Source organism: Vombatus ursinus, unplaced genomic scaffold, assembly GCF_900497805.2.
Source record: "Vombatus ursinus unplaced genomic scaffold, bare-nosed wombat genome assembly UNPS02014772.1, whole genome shotgun sequence".
Lineage (NCBI taxonomy): Eukaryota > Metazoa > Chordata > Mammalia > Diprotodontia > Vombatidae > Vombatus > Vombatus ursinus.
Genome location: NW_020954550.1, coordinates 37,106,918 through 37,128,515, shown reverse-complemented (window position 1 = coordinate 37,128,515; position 21,598 = coordinate 37,106,918). Strand labels below are relative to the sequence as shown.

Sequence of the window (21,598 nt, the reverse complement as noted above, 5' to 3'; positions counted from 1 at the left end):
GCTATCTGGCATAGGGATAGAGTGTTGGGCTTAGCTGACATTTATAGAGCATTCTAAGGTTTGCAAAGTGCTTGACATATGTTATATGTCCTTTGATCCTAGCAACAACCTTATGAAGTAGGTGCTATTTTTTACCCCCATCTTATCCATTGCCAGTGACTGATCAGATTGGTCATGTTTTCATTTTCTCCAGAGCCTGGGCAATGATTTTGCTTTTGTTTTTGTTTTATAATTCTGCCTCAGCTTTGAGTCACTGGTTTGCACAGAGATGAGTAAACTCAGGCTGAGAGAAGTTTCAAGGGTCACCCAGCTAGTGAGTGTTTGAGACAGGATTGGAACTCAGATATTCCTGACTTCAAGTCCACTACTCTGTCTACTATGCCTGAGAGTTCAAACATCATCTCTGACACTTGCTAGCTTTGTGACCATGGGTTAGTCACTTAAATTTAAAGTCTTTAGTGATTCTCTAAGATTATATGTTATAGATGAATTATCTGTTCCAATGATGCAATCAACTCCTGAGGAACCCCATCCATTCCAGAGGCTTGAAACCATGGCAGAGTAGGGGTGGGTGGGTGGAGGGAGAAAAACTGTTGTCCAGGCTCTGGAGAAAATGAAAATGTGACCAATCTGATCACTCACTGGCAATGGATAAATCCACCCAGTAATAGTAGTAATAAAGATAAGAGAAATCTCAGTAGTTGTTTGGCCTGGACTGACCCATAATACCAAGACCAACCAGTGGAAGCTGCTTTTAGGCAGATTGGTCATACATAATAGGTAGAAGAGTTTCAAGAAGTCACCTTCCCTCCAACACCCCCCCATCCCCAAATCTCTCCTACCAAAATTCAACCATTAGAGATTCATTCATTTGTATTGTAAAGGCTTTTTGGTCTTCAAGTAGGGTCTCACTGTAAGGGGACAGGTTAAGTCATTGGAGTGGGGAGGGGTTGCCTGAAGCTGGGGTAATGGGATATCAAAAATTAATTGTCTACTAGGCACTTGAGCAACTCCTTCCAGTAAGAACTTTCACTACAGCATAACTTTAGGAAAGCAACCTTGTTTTCCTGTCCTGTGAGGAATGGGGAGAAGTGGGAAGGGGAAGAGAAGAAGCATTTATTAAGCACCTACAATGTGTGAGCATGGTGCTTATTGCTCTCCAAATATCTCATTTGATCCTCACAACAACCTTGGGAGTTAGATGTTATTATTATCCCCATTTTACAGATGAGGAAAGTGAGGCAAATAGAGGTTAAGCAATTTGCCCAGGGTCATACAGCTAGTGTCTGATGGCAGATTTGAACTCAGGTCATCTGAGATAGAAGCATAACATCTAATAGGGTTAAGAATTCTACTCTCATCAGAAAAAAGTTTCCTAAGTAACATAATCTTTTCCAAATGTTTCAAAACCTCATCTCTGCCATCAATTAGCTCTACTGACTTTTCTTTGATTTCCTGAAGCCTGAAGTCTTTTTACCTCTCTTTCCTTCCAGCTCTGCCCTTTTACTTCCCCTAAATTACACTCTTTCCCGGACTTCTAGTAAGTATTAGAAAAACAGATGCCAGGGCTCTCCAGGACATCTGATTCATGCTTCTCTTCCCCACCCCCCTCCCCCATTTCTTAAAAATAGTGAAAGTGACTTGGAACATTAGTGAACACGAGTGGTTTGCTCTTTATCAGGCATGACAACCATTCTAATATTTTAAATAGGAACTCGATGTAAGACCTTTCCTTCTCCCAAGTTGTTCAAGGTAGGTCAGAAGAACAAATGACTCAAGAGGTCTGGGATAAGGATGACAGTGAAGGGGAGGAATAAAAAGGGAAATGGAAGCAGAGGATGAGGAAGCATGATGAAGAGGTCTATCATAGCCTGGGTAGGCATGGTGGGTTGTGAGCTGTACCTTGTATTATTCCGTGTGCCTTTAGGAAGAGCTTATACTTTCAGTGGAAGATTTTTGTTGCTGTTGTTTAATTATGTCCAACTCTTCAGGGTTTTCTTGTCTCCAGCTCCTTTTACAGATAAGGAAACTGAGGCAAATAGGATTAAGTGACTTGCCCATAGTCATACAGCTAGTAAGTATCTGAGACCAGATTTGAACTCAGGTCTTTCTTTCTGACTGGGCCTGGCACTCTAACCACTGTACTATCCAGCTGCCAGTGGAAGATAGGGTATCTCTCTATGGACTGCACACACAATGAGGGGATGGGATACTGCTTTGTAAATTCCCTTTTGTGATTTTTCTTTCTTTCTTTCTTTCTTTCTTTCTGTCTCTTTCTTTCTTTCTTTCTCTTTCTTCCTTCCTTCCTTTCTTTCTTCCTTTTTTCCTTCCTCCCTTCCTTCCTTTCTTCCTTCCTATCTTTTTTAAGATGCATCATTTTCTAGCATCTCAGTTTAGAGGTGGTAAGGATGGTTAGATAAAATCTGACCTCAAGTTTCCTTCCCAGCCAACCATCTGCCTGTGGGCTCACAGGTTCACATTAATGTTCTTTTTCACCATCCCCTCAGCTTGTGTAACAGAGTCCTAACTTAGAATTCTTATACTGGGGGCAGATTTATTTGGGGTGGCAGATGGAGGGGGGAAGACTTTACAAACCAAACACCAGCTGGACTCAGTCTCCAGCAGAGTATGTCATGAAATGAATCCCAGCAGCACACTATTGAACTCTAATAAAACATTGGATAAAGGACTATTGGCCTAATAGGGCTATATGTAAAGTGTCCAGCTATTGGGAAGCATAAGCACCCATTTCTCAAACAAAGAGTAGGATATAGAATTATATCGCTGAGACTCTTTGCACTTGATGTGGGCACCCTGGGAAAAAAGCCCTGACTTGTTCAATCCTACTTCATAACCTTATTCTTCAAGAATTCAGGTGTGAGGGCTCTAAGCAAAAGATCACTCATTATAGGAAAGGCGAGGGCAGCTTAAGCAAAAAATATCACTGCTCAGAAAACACAGGTTGGAGAACTGTTTCCTGAGGGTAATAACAACTTCAAATTTTTTTTGTTGCTTTTTAACAATATGTATCTCAGAATGGATCAGTGAAGTTGCCTGGGAATTTACAATGGATCATTCAGGTTGTCTGTGAATTAATCTGCTGTTGTTTTTCGGTCGTTTTCAGTCCTTCTGACTCTGTGACTCCATTTGGGGTTTTCCTGAGATACTGGAGTGGTTTGCTATTTCCTTCTCTGGCTCATTTTACAGATGTGGAAACTGAGGGAAACAAGGTTAAATGACTTGCCCAGGGTCACACAGCTAGTTAAGTGTCTGAGGCCAGATTTGAACTCAGGAAGATGAGTCTACTTGACTCCAGACCTGGCATTTCTATCCACTGTGACATTGATTTGAAACTAGAGGTGACCTTAGCGGTTGTTTAGTGTAACTTCCTCATTTTCCAAATGAGAAAACTGAGAACCAGAGAGGTAAAGACCCGTAGCACATAGTCACATAGGTTGTAAGCATCATTGGCAGGATATGATGTAGAGCACAGAGAGCTAGTTTTCTCCAGGAAGACTTGGATTCAAGTCTTGACCCTGACTCATAATAGCATTTTGCTCCCGGGCAATGCCCTTAACCTGTCAGTACTCTAAACAATTCTCTGAGCCTGTAATTTGCAGAGAGCAGGGCCTCCTCTTTGGGGTACTCTCTAGACTAATGAATCACTGGTCCACCCCAGATCTAATGCTTCTTCCTTTGTGTAGCATGGAATGAGTGGTGCAGTACACTCTCTCAAGAGAAGGTCAGTGGTGTATCCTTATAAATATATGACTTGTCCTACTGCTGCCCTCCTGCATCATCGAGCTACTTTACATTTCCATCATTGAATTATTTTATTTATATATTTATTTTTTAAGGCAATCGGGGTTAAGTGCTTTGTCCAGGGTCACACAGCTAATAACTGTCTGAGGCTGGATTTGAACTCAGGTCCTCCAGACTCCAAGGCCAGTTGCTCTATCTACTCCGCCACCTAGCTGCCCCCTGAATTACTGTACAATCATTCCTTTGGGGGCATGGTAGCAGGAGTCGGAGAGAGGCATAGAGAGTCCTGTTACCTACCAATGGAGGTATTTAAACATTTATTGTACACTGTAAAATCTGATATGGGGAGTAAGGCTGAGCACATAAGCAGCAGTGAGAGGAAGCACAAAGTACAGAGAACAATAGAAATGAGCTTTTATTTGTAAAAAGTTACAAAATGATATTGTACAAAAATAAAGTTTGTAGAGAACTTTGGTTGTATAACACAAATGACTGAGACATAGATCAGAGGTGAAATCAGAGCTTCCAAAGAAGTGCACTCCTATTTTAGATGGTAATAATAATAATAATAGTTAGAATAATAATGATGATGATGATGATGATGACGATGAAAAATCACAAACTTTACCCTTTTGTAGATTAGCTCTATTTAGATCTGCAAAAGTTCAAACCTGCTTATGGTGTGTAGGGGACACAGGAATGTGCCCACAGCACTCCCTGAAATGTTGCAGCCAGTGTAGACAAGGGCTTTGATTCTAATGCTGCAAGCTAATTTAGGCTGAAATTAAAAAAAAAAAATCAGCAGTTTACTCTGCACACAGTCAATATTGTTATCTGAGCAAGGTTGATAATTTTGGGGTACACTTCTGAATTCTTGTAATAAATTAACAAACAGATTTGTCTCCTCGGCCTGGAGCTACACGGCCTGGCTTTCCCATTCTGCTGGGTGGGATGGGGCCATCCTGTCCTTGACTTCTAATCTGGAGGTGCAGGAAGAGCAAAGTAGGGGTGGGAAGGAGGAGAATTCAGGTCTCACAGGGATTAGTGTTAGTAGCTGATATGTTGATTTGAAAAAGACCATGGCTAATTGGTTGGAAGGCAACTGGAATTCCCAACCTTTATCAAACTATTGCTATTAATAGCTAGACATGGTTTTTCTTGATTAAAAAAAATCCCTCTTCTGACAAAAATGAAAAAAAAAAAAAGGATAAAAAGCCACAGTATAGGGCCCAATATTGTTTTTCTCTATGAATGCACATCCTGATTAGCTTGTCAGAAAAACCCACCTTAGGAGACACTGGCAAAGATGGCTACCCCTATACTTTCTTCCACTCCATCCACCAGATTGTTTCAATCCAGCCATATACATGATTTTGTGGTCAGGCCAGAAGCCTCTGACCTCCTCAGTCGTATTGTGTTACCCTAACGGGATTTTACACAAAAGGAAGAACTCACTACTTACTGGTCTGAGGTTGCAGTCAAAAAGCTTTTGGGGGAAAATGGGACAATCTGCCTCCTGGAAGGTGACCAATGCAACTGTTTTGATCACAATAGTCAGTACCTGACTCCCAGCTCAGAATAATTCCTTCTTAAATCAGGTATATTTTTTTGGGGGGGGGGGTGTTGTGTGAATGATTCTTAGTGAATCGTAGCAAAACTCTGGCTGTTACTGAACATGAACTGTTTACCTTTTAGTTGACATTAAAATCCAGGACTAACTACTAAAAGGCATTTTGCCTTTCATATATATTTAATGCATATTATAGATAAATATACGGGGAAGGAAAAAAGCTTAAGTACAACATAGAATGAAAATTATGGCATGTTTGTTCAGTGTTGGATCAACAGAGAAATAAAGCCAAGTGCCACTGGTCTCTGCTCACTGATCTGTGGAAATCATCTGAGAAAGGGGGCACGGGGGTCCCTCAGAAACAATGCTTCTCTGCTTGTTTTTAGACAAATGGACGGCAAACAGGTAGATCTACAGAATTTAACCAGGAAGTTTTGTGGAAAAAGGTAAAGTAAGTGATTTTTTTTTAACTATCCAAAAACTGTTAACATTTTTAAAAGCATGGACCCTTGTTCCTAATCTGATTCTTTTTCTTTCTTTGTATTTTGCAAGTACATTACACTTTGGCACCTTTAGAAAAGAAATTTTAATAAATAAGGGGAAAAAAGAAACTCATTAGTGAACTGTAATAAATAACAATAACTTAAATTTCAATAAATATTCTTCTATATATTTCTGTATCTGAAATGGATGCATTGCATCAAGTACTCTCTCTGGCCACTGGTGACCAAGCAAAAATGTAGTGATGATGTGACATTTGTCCAGCTGTAAACTGAAAGAGACCTGTTTGTCTCCTTGTACACCGAGGTGCATCTGGGCTTGTTTTCCCCCTCACTCTCCTAGAAATGTATGCTGCTTAAAACCACAACTCCTTTCCTGTTTCCAAGAGTATATAAAGAAAATACTTTCAGGTTTTCTTTAGTCAGTGAATACAGCCTGTTAGTTTCTGTCCAATTTCTTCCCACCCAACACACTATGTTAAAAATCAATAACCAACCATTAGATTCCTGTCCAAGTATACCTTAGGCCTCAACTTTGAAGTCAAAAGGCTGTTTCTAGTGTCTGTTTTATATATAATATATATTTTGGTGGGGGTGGGAGGGGGAAGGGGAAAGATGGGAGGAGGGGCAGGTATGCCGTAACTGAGCGACAGAAAAAAAATATATAATTTCCTGACTTTCAGTAATGACTCTTACTGCCACGTAAGTTTACACCAGCGTTGTTTGCCTGGTGTAACCAAATATGTGAAAACAAACCACAGGAGACTAAGTGGTTGTGTTCTTTCAGCACATTCCGAGCTGATGATAGGTGATGGTGGATTGTACCAAGTGAAATGACAGTGGCAACATCCATCCAGGAACACCGGCCCTGAGCTTGTGATGTGCCTTAAAGTTGCTTTCCTGTAGAAACCAGAGGGCCGTTCTCTGTCTTATCCAGTCATCTGTGGCGGGATCTTCCTCCACCAGGCTCCCATGATGGCTGACTTCTGTCTGTCTCTCCTCCTTCATCTCCATCCTTGGTCCTCATTCTCCATTCTGGGCAAACATTTCCTGGGAACCTTGGTCCCGTCCTTTGCGCTGTAGCAGGAATGCAATACATAGCCGTCTCCCAGAAACAGAGTCAGATACATCCACACCTTTTAGCGGAATGTTTTTTCAGTATGTGGTAAACCAAGTTATCGTCTAAAAATGACAGATCATCATCAAAAGCAGTGGGCCGACAACAGGCCTGCCCGACTTTGTCACTCATCAGCCTTTTCTTTTTGGTTAAGTTTTTTAATATTTTGTCATATGTGGTCTCAGCTGCATCACAAGACCCACTGCAATATCGAAAAATCAATTCTTCTTTGGTTTCATATCCCAAACCCAAGTCAGTCACATTTAAATGGATGGCAGTTAAGACACAGCCCCGGTTCCTGCCCCTCTGTCCCCTCTGCCTCTTTCTATCTGCATTGGTGACTCCAGTTTGTCTGTTCCTCTCCCGCCGAGGAAACAATTCTGCTTGTTTGTCTGGTGACCTTTTCAGTCTTTTGATTGTGTTGTGAATAAAATCCACAACGTCATCCAACTGGTCAGGATAATACTCCAGCATATTTGCTGTTTTAAAAAAGAAAAGACACAAGGGTCACTCTCAGGAGGCAATAAACAACCGCTGCCTGCATTTTAACTGGCTTGTAAAGTAGCTCCTGCCCAGAGAAGTCTGAAAAAACAAAACAAAACAAAACAAAAAAAAAACAGAGATGGGCCCTCCACTGTGAAGCTGATGGAAGACTCATTTGAGAATTTAGAAGTAAAGAATGTTCACACCTTTAAATGGGAAGAAAACCTCACTAAATAAAACTGATGAAGAGCCAGGAGTCAATGTCCTGAAATAATGGCTAAATGCTTCCCTGTGGAACAGGTTGTTTTCTGCTAGTGTGAGATTCACCCTTTGTAAAAGCATGAATGAAAAGGTTGGTTTCTGAAGACTCATCTTCCTGGTAGGTGTGTGGCTGAAGGGTTAGGACAAGTCATGCTTGTGCTGGTCAACCTTACTGACAAGTTTGCTCCAGGCTGGTGAATTATTCATGACTGAAAAAAGCCAAGAATGAATGAATGAATGAATAAAAAAAAGATGTTTTGGCAGAATAAATGTAGAATTCATGAGCACAGCTAAGTTTTTTTTATTTATTTGGTTTTGACCAGATCTGTGATGTCATAAGCATAGGTAGTTCCCAGTGAGGAAATCTCCTCTACCGACATAGAACGGGACCTGGATGACATGTAGTCATGAAGAGCTGTTTGGGGCCCTGAGAGGTTAGTACGTGTCAGACAGGGATGGGAGGGGCAGGGCATTGAACACCCTCTTCCTCCCTCCCAGGCTAGTTCTCTGTCCATTATTCCACACAAGAAGCCCTTACCTAAAAAGACTCAAGGAGAAGGCCCACAGAGGGGAAAATGAGCCAAGGTCACAGACAGGTAGCTAGTAGTAGAACCAGGTAACATCACACATTCAAACAAACAAAACATACAAATCCTTAGGTGAGTGGGTAGGTAGGTGCAGAAGAGCTGGGGTGGTGTTTTGCTTCTTACTCGGTTTCCGTGTGACTAATGGCCACAGCCCAGGACTGAGAGCCAGGGATTCTGGCTTCTGTTTATAGCAGTCTCACTGACTTCCTGTGCAATCCGAGGTGAGTAACACAGCTCTCAGCCCTGGTTTCTCTAGCAGCACCCCAGAACGCGGGCCAACTTCACAGTGGTCTTACATGGAATGATGAAATGGTGTCTTTAAGAGGTTTAAGATCCTTTGATAAGGTCTGCTATTAAAAAACTATAACTTATTACTTGTTCTGTGCAGACATAGACAAGCTAGAGAGCATTTAAAAATGGGGCAAACAGGATGGTGAGAGAGACCAAGGTTCAGAAAAGGGAAATTAATAAGAGTAATGATATATATGCTTACTATGTGCTAGGCACTGTGCTAAGCACTTTACAGTTATCCTCTCATTTGATTCTCACAACAACCCTGGGAGGCAGATGCTGGTTATGATTCTCATTTTTACAGATGAGGAAACTGAGGCAAATAGAGGTTAAGTGACTTGTCTTAAATCATCACATAGCTAGTAAGTATCAGAGGCCAAATCTGAATGCGGGTCTTCCTGACTCCAGGTCTGGTGCTGCCTACCTGCCCTATAGGCATGTTTATCCTGGAGAAGACTTAGGGTGAGACCTGAAGTTGTCCTCAGGTATTTGAAAGGCCGCTGTACAAAAAGGGAGATGAGATATGTTCCCCTGAACCCAAATGGGCACAAATAGTAGCAAAGATTGAAAGATGAAGAAAGGTAGATAATATCAGCTTGACATAAAGACAAACTTCCTAATAATTGGAGCTGCACAAAAGCGGGGTGGGGTGCCCCAGGAGGGAAGCCATCCAGCAGAAGTCAGACCACCACTGGCTGAGGATTTTGTAAAGGGGATTTCTATTTGGTTATGTGTTGGAGCAGGTAATCTCTTCTGACTTTTAAATTCTGAGGCTGATTTAATGTTTACTTGAGTTGATCAGATTCAACTAAGTAAAAGAAATTAAAATAAGTTGAATACATTTATAAGAACAATGGACATGTATAAAGCACCTTGAGGTTTACAAAGTTCTTGCCAGGGGTGGGAAATTTGTTCTGTGAAGTTTGGATTCAGTCAAATGGCCATCCTTGAGGACCTAGAGGGCCATGTGTGACTTCTATTACTGACATTATCAGTCCCATTTTATAGGTGACGAAAGTTGTTGGAGAGATTGAATGACCCCTGGTCACACAGCTAATGTATATTAGAGATAGAATTAGAATTTACTGACTATGGGGTTCACCATGGTTGTGGGATGGGTCCTTTTTATTTTTTTCCCCTTATTGTAATGTTTGAGTTTGCTATAAGGCTTATGTTATATATGGAGCTAAAAAATGCCTAAATTAATTCCACTTGTTCAAAATTACAATTAAGGCTGCCATCACCTCTTTGCATGACTATCTTTGGGGACTACCAATAAACTTGTAAGCATATAACCGAATTCATTCTAATACAGACCTTTACACATACTGTTTCTTCATTAGCATAACATGGTGGGATGGTGGTGGCTGATTTTGGAGTTAAAAGGATCTAGGTCAGGGGTGGGGAACCTGTGGCTTCGATGCCACATGTGGCCCTCTAGGTCCTCAAGTGTGGCTCTTTGACTGAATCCAAACTTCACAGAAGTTGAATACATTTATATATAAGAACAATGGACATGTATAAAGCACCTGGGGGTTTACAAAGTTCTTGCCAGGGATGGAGGATTTGTTCTGTGAAATTTGGATTCAGTCAAAGGGCCACACTTGAGGACCTACAGGGTCACGTGTGGCCTTGAGGTCCCAGGTTCCCCATCCCTGATCTAGGTGCAAATCGTGCCAGATCCTCTGTTTCTTTGTTTGTAAAATGGGGTAGGAACACTTGTGTTACATCCTTCACAAGGTTGTTGTATTCTAAAGAGCTATGCATATTATTAATAATAATAATAATAACCATTAGTATTATAATTTGTTTATTAATACAGCAGGTCCCACCTATCCTCTAGTATAAAACAAAATCCTAAGCTTTTCTAGCTTCCAATGTACAGCATAAGAAATAAAAAAGGCAGACTTTGTGTGATCTCTCTAGAGTACCTTGTTCATTTGATTTCTGAAGACTAGCATCAGTCTGCATCTATTACACTAGAATCTATAAGAAGGTTTTGGTGCCTTCACTTTTCCTTAAGGATTGGAAAAAATCCATATCCTATTGAGAAATCTTTATTTTCTAGGGTTGTAGTTCTGAAAGAATGGACCTTGGAGCCATTTGGTCCCATCCATTCATTTTAGAGATGAGGATATAAATTCAGGGAATTATTTCCCTGAGTGACATGTGCTCAAGGTCATACACACACAAGGTCAGGACATGGTAGACCTGAGACTTGAACCCAGAATCCCTGATTCCAAATTCAGGGCCATTTTGGCATTTAACAATGCTGCTTCTCCTTCTACCTCCCAGCCAATTCCCTACCTCAGCCCAGCCCCACAAGTGGCATCTTCCTAGAGAAAGCTCTCTCCTTCTTGTGGAAACTCTGAACTTGACATATATTGTGTGTATTGTCAGACAAGGTTTAATGATGCATTGGTTGCTTTTCTTTTTCTTTCTTTTAAAATCTTTATTCCAAAAAATCGGGGAAGAAGGTGGGGGTAGAGTGTGTGTGGAGGGATGTGAGAGGATATATTCAGAAATGAATGTGACATAGAAACAAAAGGCATTAATAAAATATGGAATAACATTTTAAAAATAATAAAAAAGTTAAAGTTGAAAAAAAAAAAGAAAAAAATCTGAGTAAGAGAGAAGGGTCTGCCACTATACTGCCCCTCACCTCAGGGCAGGGCCTGGTCCCAAGATCATCTTCAACACTAGAACACTCCCATCTTGGGGGAACACACTCTTTGCGTCATGCACAAATCCGATATTCTAGTCTTTATGTCTCTAATGCACTTTGCAAATGCTAAGGTGTTATATAAATGTGACCTTGATAAAATGCTGATGATAAAAATGTCGAACTAGACAGAGCTCTTCACATACCGCTATAAACTTCCCTCAAGGTGACACCAATACACCAATCAGCATTTATGGAATTGGTATAGTTATTTAATAAATTCTGAATCTACTTAAATGTACTATCTTCCGTCACATAGCTCTATATTTTTTCCCTAAAGAGATCTTACTACCTGCCAATGATATAACCCAAATATACCTTGTCTACACTAGAGATCTTAATTCTTAGAGATGCTTTCAAGTGCCAAATTATTTTATATATATGCATTTATTCAGACAATAATATAACTGGATTAGTCAGAGTTTGCAAAGAGAAACAAAGATGAGGATAATCTAGTATATGTGAATCAATAATAGAAATGTAAAACAAACACTCAATTGAGTATGAGAGCACCAGGTCTATAGTATTTCTTTTACTTAAGTAATTCTATCAAAATAGGAAAAGATATATGCTTGGTTCTACTCATTCTTGGTGAACCCATGTTTGTTCCTAGTGATCAATATTTTCTTTTCTAAGTGTTCACAGGATCACAGATCTAGATATTAGAGGGAACTTGGAAGTTTAGTTCAAACCTCTCATTTTACAGATGAAAGAATGGAGGTCCAGGGAAATTAAGTGGCCCAAGGACACATAGTTAGTAAGAAGTGACAGTTCTAAGATTTGAACTCAGATCTAGTTACTCCAAGTTCATCACTTTAAAGTCATTACTCCTGCCAGACACTTGACACTTACTAGCTGTGTGACCCGGGCCAAGTCAACCCCAATTGCCTCACCAAAAAACAAGAACAAAAACAACAACAACAACAAAAATCAAATTCATTACTTCTTCTACTGCATCACACATAAACCTTTCATTTTTCATCCATTTCAAAATTTGACCAGGTACTAACTCCAAGCTCACTGATCCATTATTTTATTATCTCCTCCTCCCAACCCTTTACAAATTTGAGGTAATGAGGTGGTTTTCTGCTACCTTTCCCATTATCAATATCTTTAAAAGATGGTCGACGGTGGGGATAACTTGAGAATTCTCTCAGTGGGTCCAGGAGAGCTCAACTCAATTTTTTTCTTTTACTATTTTAAGTTTGGGGACTTAATGCCCTCTTAACCGTACTTTCCCCACACCCCTTCTAGTCTAAGGATCATTTTTCTTGATACAATATTGAGTATTTCCATTTCCCCTCTCATTTGTTATATATAATATATGATATATAATATATAGTTAGATTGTATTTTCCCCCAAGCAGGGTGGCTTGTCTCTTCCTCTTCTACTTTGAACATAGTTATGAAAGTTCTTTCTGATGTACCTACCATTTTATTGCAAGCCTTAGCTTATTTTGGGCTTCAGTGTATACATCTTTTGTATTCTGGCTTGGTTACCTGCCTCTGCTTCTATCTTTTCATCCTTTTAACTTTGGAACTTATCAGCCAGTGTTTCTTTGGATACCATCCCCATAAGAATCACCTGCAACCCGACTGTCTGAATTCCCTTTTAAAGAGCCTCCTATACCTTCTGAGCTGGCTTCTCTTTTAGGCTCCCTCACGATGAGATCATGCTTATCATTTCTCTGAACTTTTTGAAATACACTTTCCCAAAGTCAATTGCCCATTTACCACCTAAAAGAATTATCTTGATTTTAGGCAATGATCTTATATGATTTGATGAGATCAAATTTACTTTTCATTAAATATACAGTAACTCACAACTGGGGATGACAAAACAGAACAAATTACTAGGGGAAACAGATATTCCTTAGCCATTCCCCTGAGCCCCCAGACCTCACAATGAAAAGTTATTTCAAATAGCTACCACCTTGGTATAGGCCCCTCATCACCCCAGGCCTGGACCCCTTTTTGGTTGGTCTTCCTGCCTCAAATTTCTTCCCACCTCAATCCTCCACTCAGTTGCCAAAATGATCTTCCTAAAGCACAGGTTGGACCATGTCAATCCCTTCCCCCCTCTACTCCCTACTTAATAAACTCCAATGGTTCCCTATTACCTTCAGGATCAAATATAAAATCCTCTGTTTGTCACTTCCCAACTTGGCCACTACCTACCTTTCCAGACTTCATATACTTTATTCCTCTCTCTGTACTTTATAATCCAGCAAAACTAGCTTAGTTTCTCCCGCCACCCCTCTGAAATCACCTCCCATTTGCATTGTATAGATCTCGAACGTGCATAGTTGTTCACATGTTGTCCCCTCTATTAGATTGTGACCTTCTTGAGAATAAGAACTGCATTTTTACCCCTCTTTGTATCCCCAGTGCTCAGCACTATGCCTGACCCATAGCTAGCATTTAATAAATGCTTCTTGGCTGACAAATACTCCTCTTTATTCTTGGGATTTACCACCTGAAAAAAGGACACAAAGGGACCTGCACTCCACATGGTGATATATTTTTCATATTTTCATTCATGCCTTTTGTTTTCACATCACATCCATTTCCAAATATATCCCTTCCCTACTCAGTTAGCCATCTCTTGTCACAACAGATATTTTTAAAAAGAGAAGGGGGGAAAAACAGCTCAGTAAAATGAGCCAGCATAGCCAACAAGTCTAACAGTATTTGAAATATTCCACACCCAGGGGAACATTCTTGAAAAGATGAGTGTGGAGGAGTGGGGTCATAGAAATGTACTTAGTAGCTATAGACACCTTAGGAAGACTTTTTGGTCAAGCCTCTAATACACTTTGATTCTTACATAGCAAAACCTACTGTAATAGGTCATGAAAGGGCATAGATGAGGTATTTTCTGGGAAGAATCATGATCTGAAATGTTTAATAATTAGCTACCAAAGAGGAAATAAATACAAGTGTTCCCTGCATAAAACAAAGCAACAGCTTCCTCATCTGTACAATGAGAGGGTTGGACCATATGACCTCTATCTAAGGTTCCAGCCAGACTTAAATCCTATGATCCTACAAAAACTTCACACATAAAAATGTGAAATCATAAAATGGATGATAGGTAGTATTTAATGACATTTAAGAAGAATTCTTTATTTTATAAAAGGATTCACAACTCATTCCCATATTTAAATGATGACTTGTAGGATGGACCAAGAGAAGATAGAGTCAATATGAGATTCATCAGAAAGGAAGATAAAAGCATTTCTGAAATTTTAATGGTGGAGACTGGGGAGAAAATTGATTTACAAAAGTTTAATTTAGAATAGTTTAGGAACACATCTTCTGTAAACCTTATTGGGGGAAAATTAAGTCACTCCCTGCCAATAAGGTGGTAATGTGAATCAGCATTTATTCAGTCCCTAAAGCATGCTCAGAACTTCAAAAGGCACTCAAGAACTTGTAAAATTTTTATTTTATTTTTTGATTCTGAAGGATAATTCTGCTTAAAAAATGTACTAAGAGCGGCTATAACAGGGCTAGTCTCCAAATGGCTTGAAATATCGCACAGCGATCTGAATATGATAACTTGTCTAGGCTTTAATAATAACATCTCTGTAACCATGGTTCTGAAGTGACCCTTTGGCCCACAGAACAAATTATAAACATTTGCTCAAAGATGAGATATCAAAGTGGATGTCTACAGTACGTGAAATAATGAAGCCAAGTCAGGGGTAGGATAGCTTGTTCTTTCTAGAAATCAGGACCACTGCTTGATTTTTTTTGATTTTGGCTCAGGGGCCCCATTTGTTTATTAGGAAATAAGATAGCTGGCTTCCCTTCCTTTCCTTCCCCACTTCTCCCTCCCCCTTACTTAGAATTCCAAGGAAAAGAACTTTAACAGTTAAAAGGGGGGGGGGGCTCCCTTTTCCTCAAGGTTAGAGATCCAGTAATATGGAGATCCAAATCACTCCTGAGGCTACCTGTCCTGGACTGACAATAGATTATCAGTGCTGCATTAGTCAAATGTACTTTACACTCCAAGTGCAGACTTGCATTACACCAACCTCATTGATTTTATTAACTTGGCCATTTAAAGGGGAGGTGGGGGATAGGTCAAATTCCAAGATATGATTGTTCTTATGGAACTAATGGTTTGTTGTATTCTTTGCTGAAAAATGTAATCAATAGTTAGTAGGTATACTCAAAGATTTGCATTAATATTAACTCTGGAAAAGAGATAAGGACCAACCATAGTATTTTTAAAACCGCTGTTCTAACAAAAAGCCTGTTCTTTCCACTTTTACTCTTGATAATATAAGGTCTGGATCTGTGATCACTTCAGAACTCATTAAGGGAAACCCTGATGTACTGATATCAGTTGGGGAGATAGGGGTGAGGTTATGATTAGCTAGTCAGCCACTTCCACAGAGGCTTGTTCAAAGAACTTTTAAGAGTCTACTACCATGGATTTTGCAGAGAGAATGTGGGGCTCAGAATTAGGCTTATTGAGGGCAGAGACTTTTTTTTGGGTCTTTTTCTCCCCAGGGCCTAGAAAAATGCCTTGTGGGTGATAGGTATTTAAAAAATTTTCTTAAGTCCAAGAGAAAAACTCTGTTGGATAAAAGTTGTGTGTTCTACTAAAACAGGGGTTCTTCACCTTTTCTGTGTCATGAACCCATTCAGCAATCTAGTGAAGCCTTTGGACTCCTCAGAATTGTCTTTTTAAATGCATAAAACAAAAACCATTACATTTCAAAGGAAACCAACTATATTGAAATAGTTATAAAAATGCTTTTTTTTTTTTAAAGTTCACAAACCCTAGGTTAAGAACTCCTGGGAAGATGGAAGGGAGTTTAATTTGGATTAGTTCCTCAAAGTAAGTTACTTAAGACAGCAAATGCCTTCTGTCCAGGTCCTGGAATGCTGTCCAGACACTGAATGAGGCTTATTAGTATTAAATAATGTCAATGGTAAGATGTTTGCAAACTTAAAAAAAAAAAAGAAGTCTAAAAAGGCCTAGTACCTGCTCATTTCCAAAATCCACTATGATAGAATCTGTTGGAAAATGTGTCTGTTGAGATGGAAAGAAGGCTTTGTAAATACTAAAATGATAAAATGCACTTAAGCCATGATTCAGAGAGCATCCAAATATTTGGGCATTTTTCTATTTTAAAATGTTTTAACTGATGCATTGATAGCATAAACATAGTGTTACTTTAACAAATGAAACCTTTTGGCAGGGCAGGGTTTAAGGGGGCACTTTGCCCTTGACTGATGAAAGAAAAATGGAAACTCTTTGCCTCAGTAACAAAGGCTTGAATAGTGGGTTATTTTGTAAAGACAATGCTGTTTTACAGGAACAACTTAAGGACTTAGTGAACTTCCTGGAATGGTCATGCTAAAAAACAAACAAACATGTAATTAAAATTAGAGTACTCATTCTCAGGAGCTAACTGGAGTTAGGTGATATCTGTCAACCTTCAGAGAAAATGAGTTCTTCAGATATTAATTTTCTCTTTAAAAAAGTGGAGTTTAGCTTTGGTTTATATAAAAAGACTCTCGGAGGTCAAAGATATAATGTTTTTTCATTGTTTACTAGTCATAGTATCCATAACAGTGAAGGTTTAATCATAGAAATTGTTTTATGTTCATATCCTGTTGCCCCTCATTCTCCAAATTCTGGGTCGATTAGTCATAAACTGTTGTTATCTGATGGAGGGAAACCCTTAAAGATGGAGGCAAGACTTCTTCAATTTACTTCCTACGAGTGGAACAGACACACGGCTGGTCTCTATCCAGGGTTCAAGGTAAATAAGAAAGAGGATATGACTGTGTGTATTTGGATTTTCCATGGCAGAAGACCCTGTAGTTGAATTGATGACAATCCAATGTCATTGCCCCATGGCCAAGAATAGGGCAGTGATTTTACCCCTGGGTAAAAGAGAATCTGGGGAAGTGAGAATCCTCCCTTTTCCTGCCCATTTCATCATTGTTTTATTAATGTGTACTGCATTGGTATGAGTAAATGAGGGCAAGCATTTGGGTGTCTTGGAGGTATGCTGAGGCCTCACAACCTCCCTATCCTAAAGTAGTCCCCAGGTTTCTTCACTTAATAGGCTACACTTTTACATTTATAGTGAAGGCAAATTGGACAAGAGGCCATTCCAATTTGGTCCATCTGATATGTGTGTGTGTGTGTGTGTGTGTGTGTGTGTGTGTGTGTGTGTGTGTGTTCTTCTTAAGCAGAGCCAAGAGGGAGAAGAGCAGCAAACTGGAAACACCAGATGTTTAGGCTCAGTCTGATTTAGCAGCTTTTTTTTTTTTTAATAGACCCAACCTGCTTCCCTAGTAAAGTAAACACTGCTTTTTAAACAACATATAAAAAAAATGCAGGTACTGACAATGTATAAAAACCAAACACATAACCCATCTATGCATTCGTAACCTAAATTCCTTGAAGGCAGTTTCCTAGCTGAGAAGCCCCAACTGGCGACACTCTTTTGCACAGTTCATTCTATTTCAAAATATACTAGGGACAAGTAATGCTTGTCTTTTCACACGTAATTATTTCAACCAGAACTGATGAACTTGGATTGAACATTCTATCACAGGTGCACCCAGGTGCACTATGCATGGATGTTGTTTTCTTCATTAGAATGGAAGTTCTTTAAAGACAGGGCATATTTTTTTTTCTTTGTATCCCAAGCACTTAGCAGAGTGTCTTGCATAGAGCAGGGGCTTAATAAATGTCTGCTGAATTGAATTAAGCAAAAGTACCATATGGTATGGGTTTATGCAAAAGATAAATGCGAAGTGGATTCTCTGCTTTACACAAGAATTCACTATTTAAGTGTTCTAAATAGCAAAAGTCTGGATGCATTTAAAACTGGTATGATCTACATATATTTGATGTCTATACAACCTTTCAGGACCCATTGAAACAAGAAGCCCTGATACTTATGCAGTATATGTTAGGTTTAACTACATGCCTTAGCTGGCAGAATTCTAGGCAAAAAGGATAGTGGTCACTTGCTACCACCTTCATGGACTACTTCAGGAAAAACTTGAAGAAATAGGTGAAAATTGCCAAAGCAAAAGCAAGGATGCTCTGGTAAATTTTTAACAACTGGCTCTCAAAAAAAAAAAAAAAGAAGAATTTACCTAGACACCTTTGAATTCAATCTGCATTATTTTTTCTTCCTTACTTTCTTTAAGTCTAGATAATCAACAAAACAAGAAATCAAACATTGATTTATAGTATTTGCTAGTTTCTGAGGTGTGAATTTATTTCCTGTTTGAGTTGTCTGGAGCATTCCTCTGAAAGGGTCAATGGAATATAATTTTAAAAAGGTCCCATTGTCTCTAAAGGAAAGGAAGAAAATGTTCTAGATTCAAGGATCCCAGGTTAAAATCTCAACTCTGATGCTTACTACCCGTATGACCTTGGGTAAGTCACAATCTCTCTGGGCCTCAGTTTCCTCATCTGTAAAAATTAAAGAGTGGGGCCAGAGGGTCTCTGACGTCCCATCTTGCTTTAGAGCTTCTATCCCATGATCCCTGAAGGATTTACTTGACCCTGTGCCCTCAAGCCCTTTCCTATGCCTCTGAGCATGGCTTTTCCAATTCCCCGGATATATAGGGCAAGTCTGACGTAATTCCAGTGATATCCGAAGTCCTTGCTGGAGGCTGAGAAGAGGATATACCATCCTTCAGTAATACCTCAAAGACTGGCTAGAATCTCACAACAAAGCAGTGGGGTTGGAATGTATTGATGCCCAACTTCATATTGGTGGGTTTTATAATTTCTCTCAGTAGGAGAGAGACTGCCACCTGCTGCTTCACCCACAGCAGGCCCTGAAATCAGCTGCTATGGAAAATATGGCCACTCTGGTGCTAGTAACAAGTGGTTTTAAACTTTGTTTGCATAGTGACTCCTTTGGCTACCCTTTTGAAATGAATACAACCCATCCTCTTCACAGCAAACCACCTTTTTTTAAAATGCCTTTATTGAAATAAGAGACAGTACTGTATAGTAAGAAACATGAGACCTGAATTCTTGTCCCAATTCTGCTTGGGTAGGTCACTTACCCAGCCCGAGCCTCAGTTTTCCCAACTGTAAAATGAACTAGATGCTCTTTAAGGGCTCTTCTAGCTCTAGTAATCTATGACTCCTTTAGTTCTCTCTTTAAAAAAAAAATTACAAATGCCAAACTTTACATTTTCTCAAAATTTCAAATTACTTTTCCTTACTCTCCTGCTTTAAGAATTTTCATGATGCATTCAGCTGGCTATTGGATGTAAAACCATGGCTAGGAATCACCAACTGTGGTCAACATGGGGATTTAACTGTAATCTGAATAAAATGAATTATGCCTTGCCATTATTTGACTTCCAGGAATTTCTCGAAAACTCCTAGCACTCCAAGGAGTACGCCACACACTCTAGCTAATAGGATTATACATCCAGAACTAGAAGGGATCTTGAAGGACATCTAATATAAACCCCTTTCTTCCCATAATTTTAGGTGGGGGGAAGGGAACAAGCATTTATTAATCACTTACTATATATTGGGTGCTGTACTAAGCTCATTACAAATATTAACTAGTTTGATCCTCACAACAACTCTATGAGGTAAATGGTATCATGATCCCCATTTTACAGCTGCGAAAACTGAGGCATAAGCTAGGTGACTTGCCCAGGTTAGCACAGCTGGTCAGTGTCTGAGGCTGGATTTGAACTAACTAAGGGCTTTCTGACTCCAGGCCCAGAATTCTAACAACTATTCCACCTTGCTGTCCCTTTTCTTATTTTACATGAGAAAACTGAGGCCTAGTGAGGCTAAGCGATTTACCCAAGTTTACACAGGTACTAAGATTACATAGATACTAAGCATCAGAATCAGGATATGTGAATCCAAGTCTTACAGCTCCTGAGCTACTTGTCTTTCCACTGCTGTAGGCTTCATCTGCTTCATCAACTTGGGGCAGCTAGGGCCAGCCTGGAATCAGGAGGACTTATCTTCCTGAGTTCAAATGCAGCCTCAGACACTTACTAGCTGTTTTGACCTTGGGCAAGTCACTTAACCCCGTTTGCCTCAGTTTCCTCATCTGTAAAATGAGCTGGGAAGGAAATGGCCAACCACTCTAGTATTTTTGCTAAAACCCAAAATGGGGTCACAAAGTCAGACATGACTGAAAAACAACTGAACAAGCTTCATCAATGATTTCACTAGGGCAGTGTTCTCACTCTCAGAATTCTGGAAACTTTTTGGATGTGCTACCATTTTAGTTTTAAGTTTTGATCTGTCTTTTAAAGATCTACATGGTGGTAATTATCAATGCACCAAATATGTACTCACCTAATACTTAACTAGAGTTTCCTCGTTCTAGGTTGATCCCTAGTTAACTTGAGTGGCTCAGGAACAAATTTGTTCTCCTGTGAACCATTATTAGTTGCTACAATTTACTAATTTATTGTGACCATTTAGAAAGCTACCAGCAAGCTTTCAGCATGACCAGTGGTTTGTTGACAACAAGGCATGACATTGGTTTATTTGAAAAGTATTTGCTTTGTAAAAACATCAGTGTTTTGTTGGTTTAAAAGTATTTCTGGATTCTCTCAAGTCCAGAGAACAAAAGCAGTTAGAATGCAAATAATTTAACAGTATAGTACTATAGCCATGGAAATAGTCTTCAGAAGTCATTGAAATAGTATTTATTTACATTAGTCCCATCCCCCTTTTGCTAAAAACATCTCTGCCTCCTGGCCATAGACACATCCTCCTATTCTTTCTCTATAACCAAGCTAAGAGAAAGCAAGCATCTCCTTAAAAAACAAAACAAAACAAAAATCCAAATTTCAGAGTTGGAAAGGCCCTCAGAGTCCATCCAGTTCAAGCTGAATTCTTTCCACAGACAGCATCCCCAACAGGTGGCCATTCATTCAGCTGGATGACTTGTAGTTAAGAAGACTCATGACCTTCCTTTCTGAAGTACCTCCATTTTATTTTTAGATAGTTTGGATTGATAGGAAGTTTTTTTTTTTATCATATTAAGACCAAATCTGCTTCTCTGCTACTTACAACTGCCCTGGAATGCTTTCCTGGCAGCACAGATCACCACAAAAACCAAAATTGGGGATAGTGAAGTTATATTAATTTGGAGGATCCAAGGTCTGATTGTAATTTGGCCTGCTCTGATTTCTGAATATGTGGCCAGTTCTTCATTTCCCAGCTTCCCTCATAACAGTACAATAGCAACGCAGCATGGTTCCTCTGGACAAATGATTCTCATTTCGCTGTTTAGAGGTTAGCAAAACATACAATGGGCT

General features: G+C 39.5%; 1 protein-coding gene across 2 annotated transcripts in view; it reads right to left on the bottom strand.

Moving 5' to 3' along the window:
* Positions 1 to 6,510: 6,510 nt before the first annotated feature.
* GDNF (glial cell derived neurotrophic factor) overlaps positions 6,511 to 21,598 on the bottom strand; it is a 35,566-nt gene continuing 20,478 nt past the window's right edge. For both annotated transcript variants that reach the window (XM_027863594.1, XM_027863595.1), the window contains exon 3: positions 6,511 to 7,428. In XM_027863594.1, coding sequence (XP_027719395.1) covers positions 6,953 to 7,428 — 476 coding nt within the window. In that variant the 3' untranslated portion in view covers positions 6,511 to 6,952. The remainder of the gene's footprint in view (positions 7,429 to 21,598) is intronic.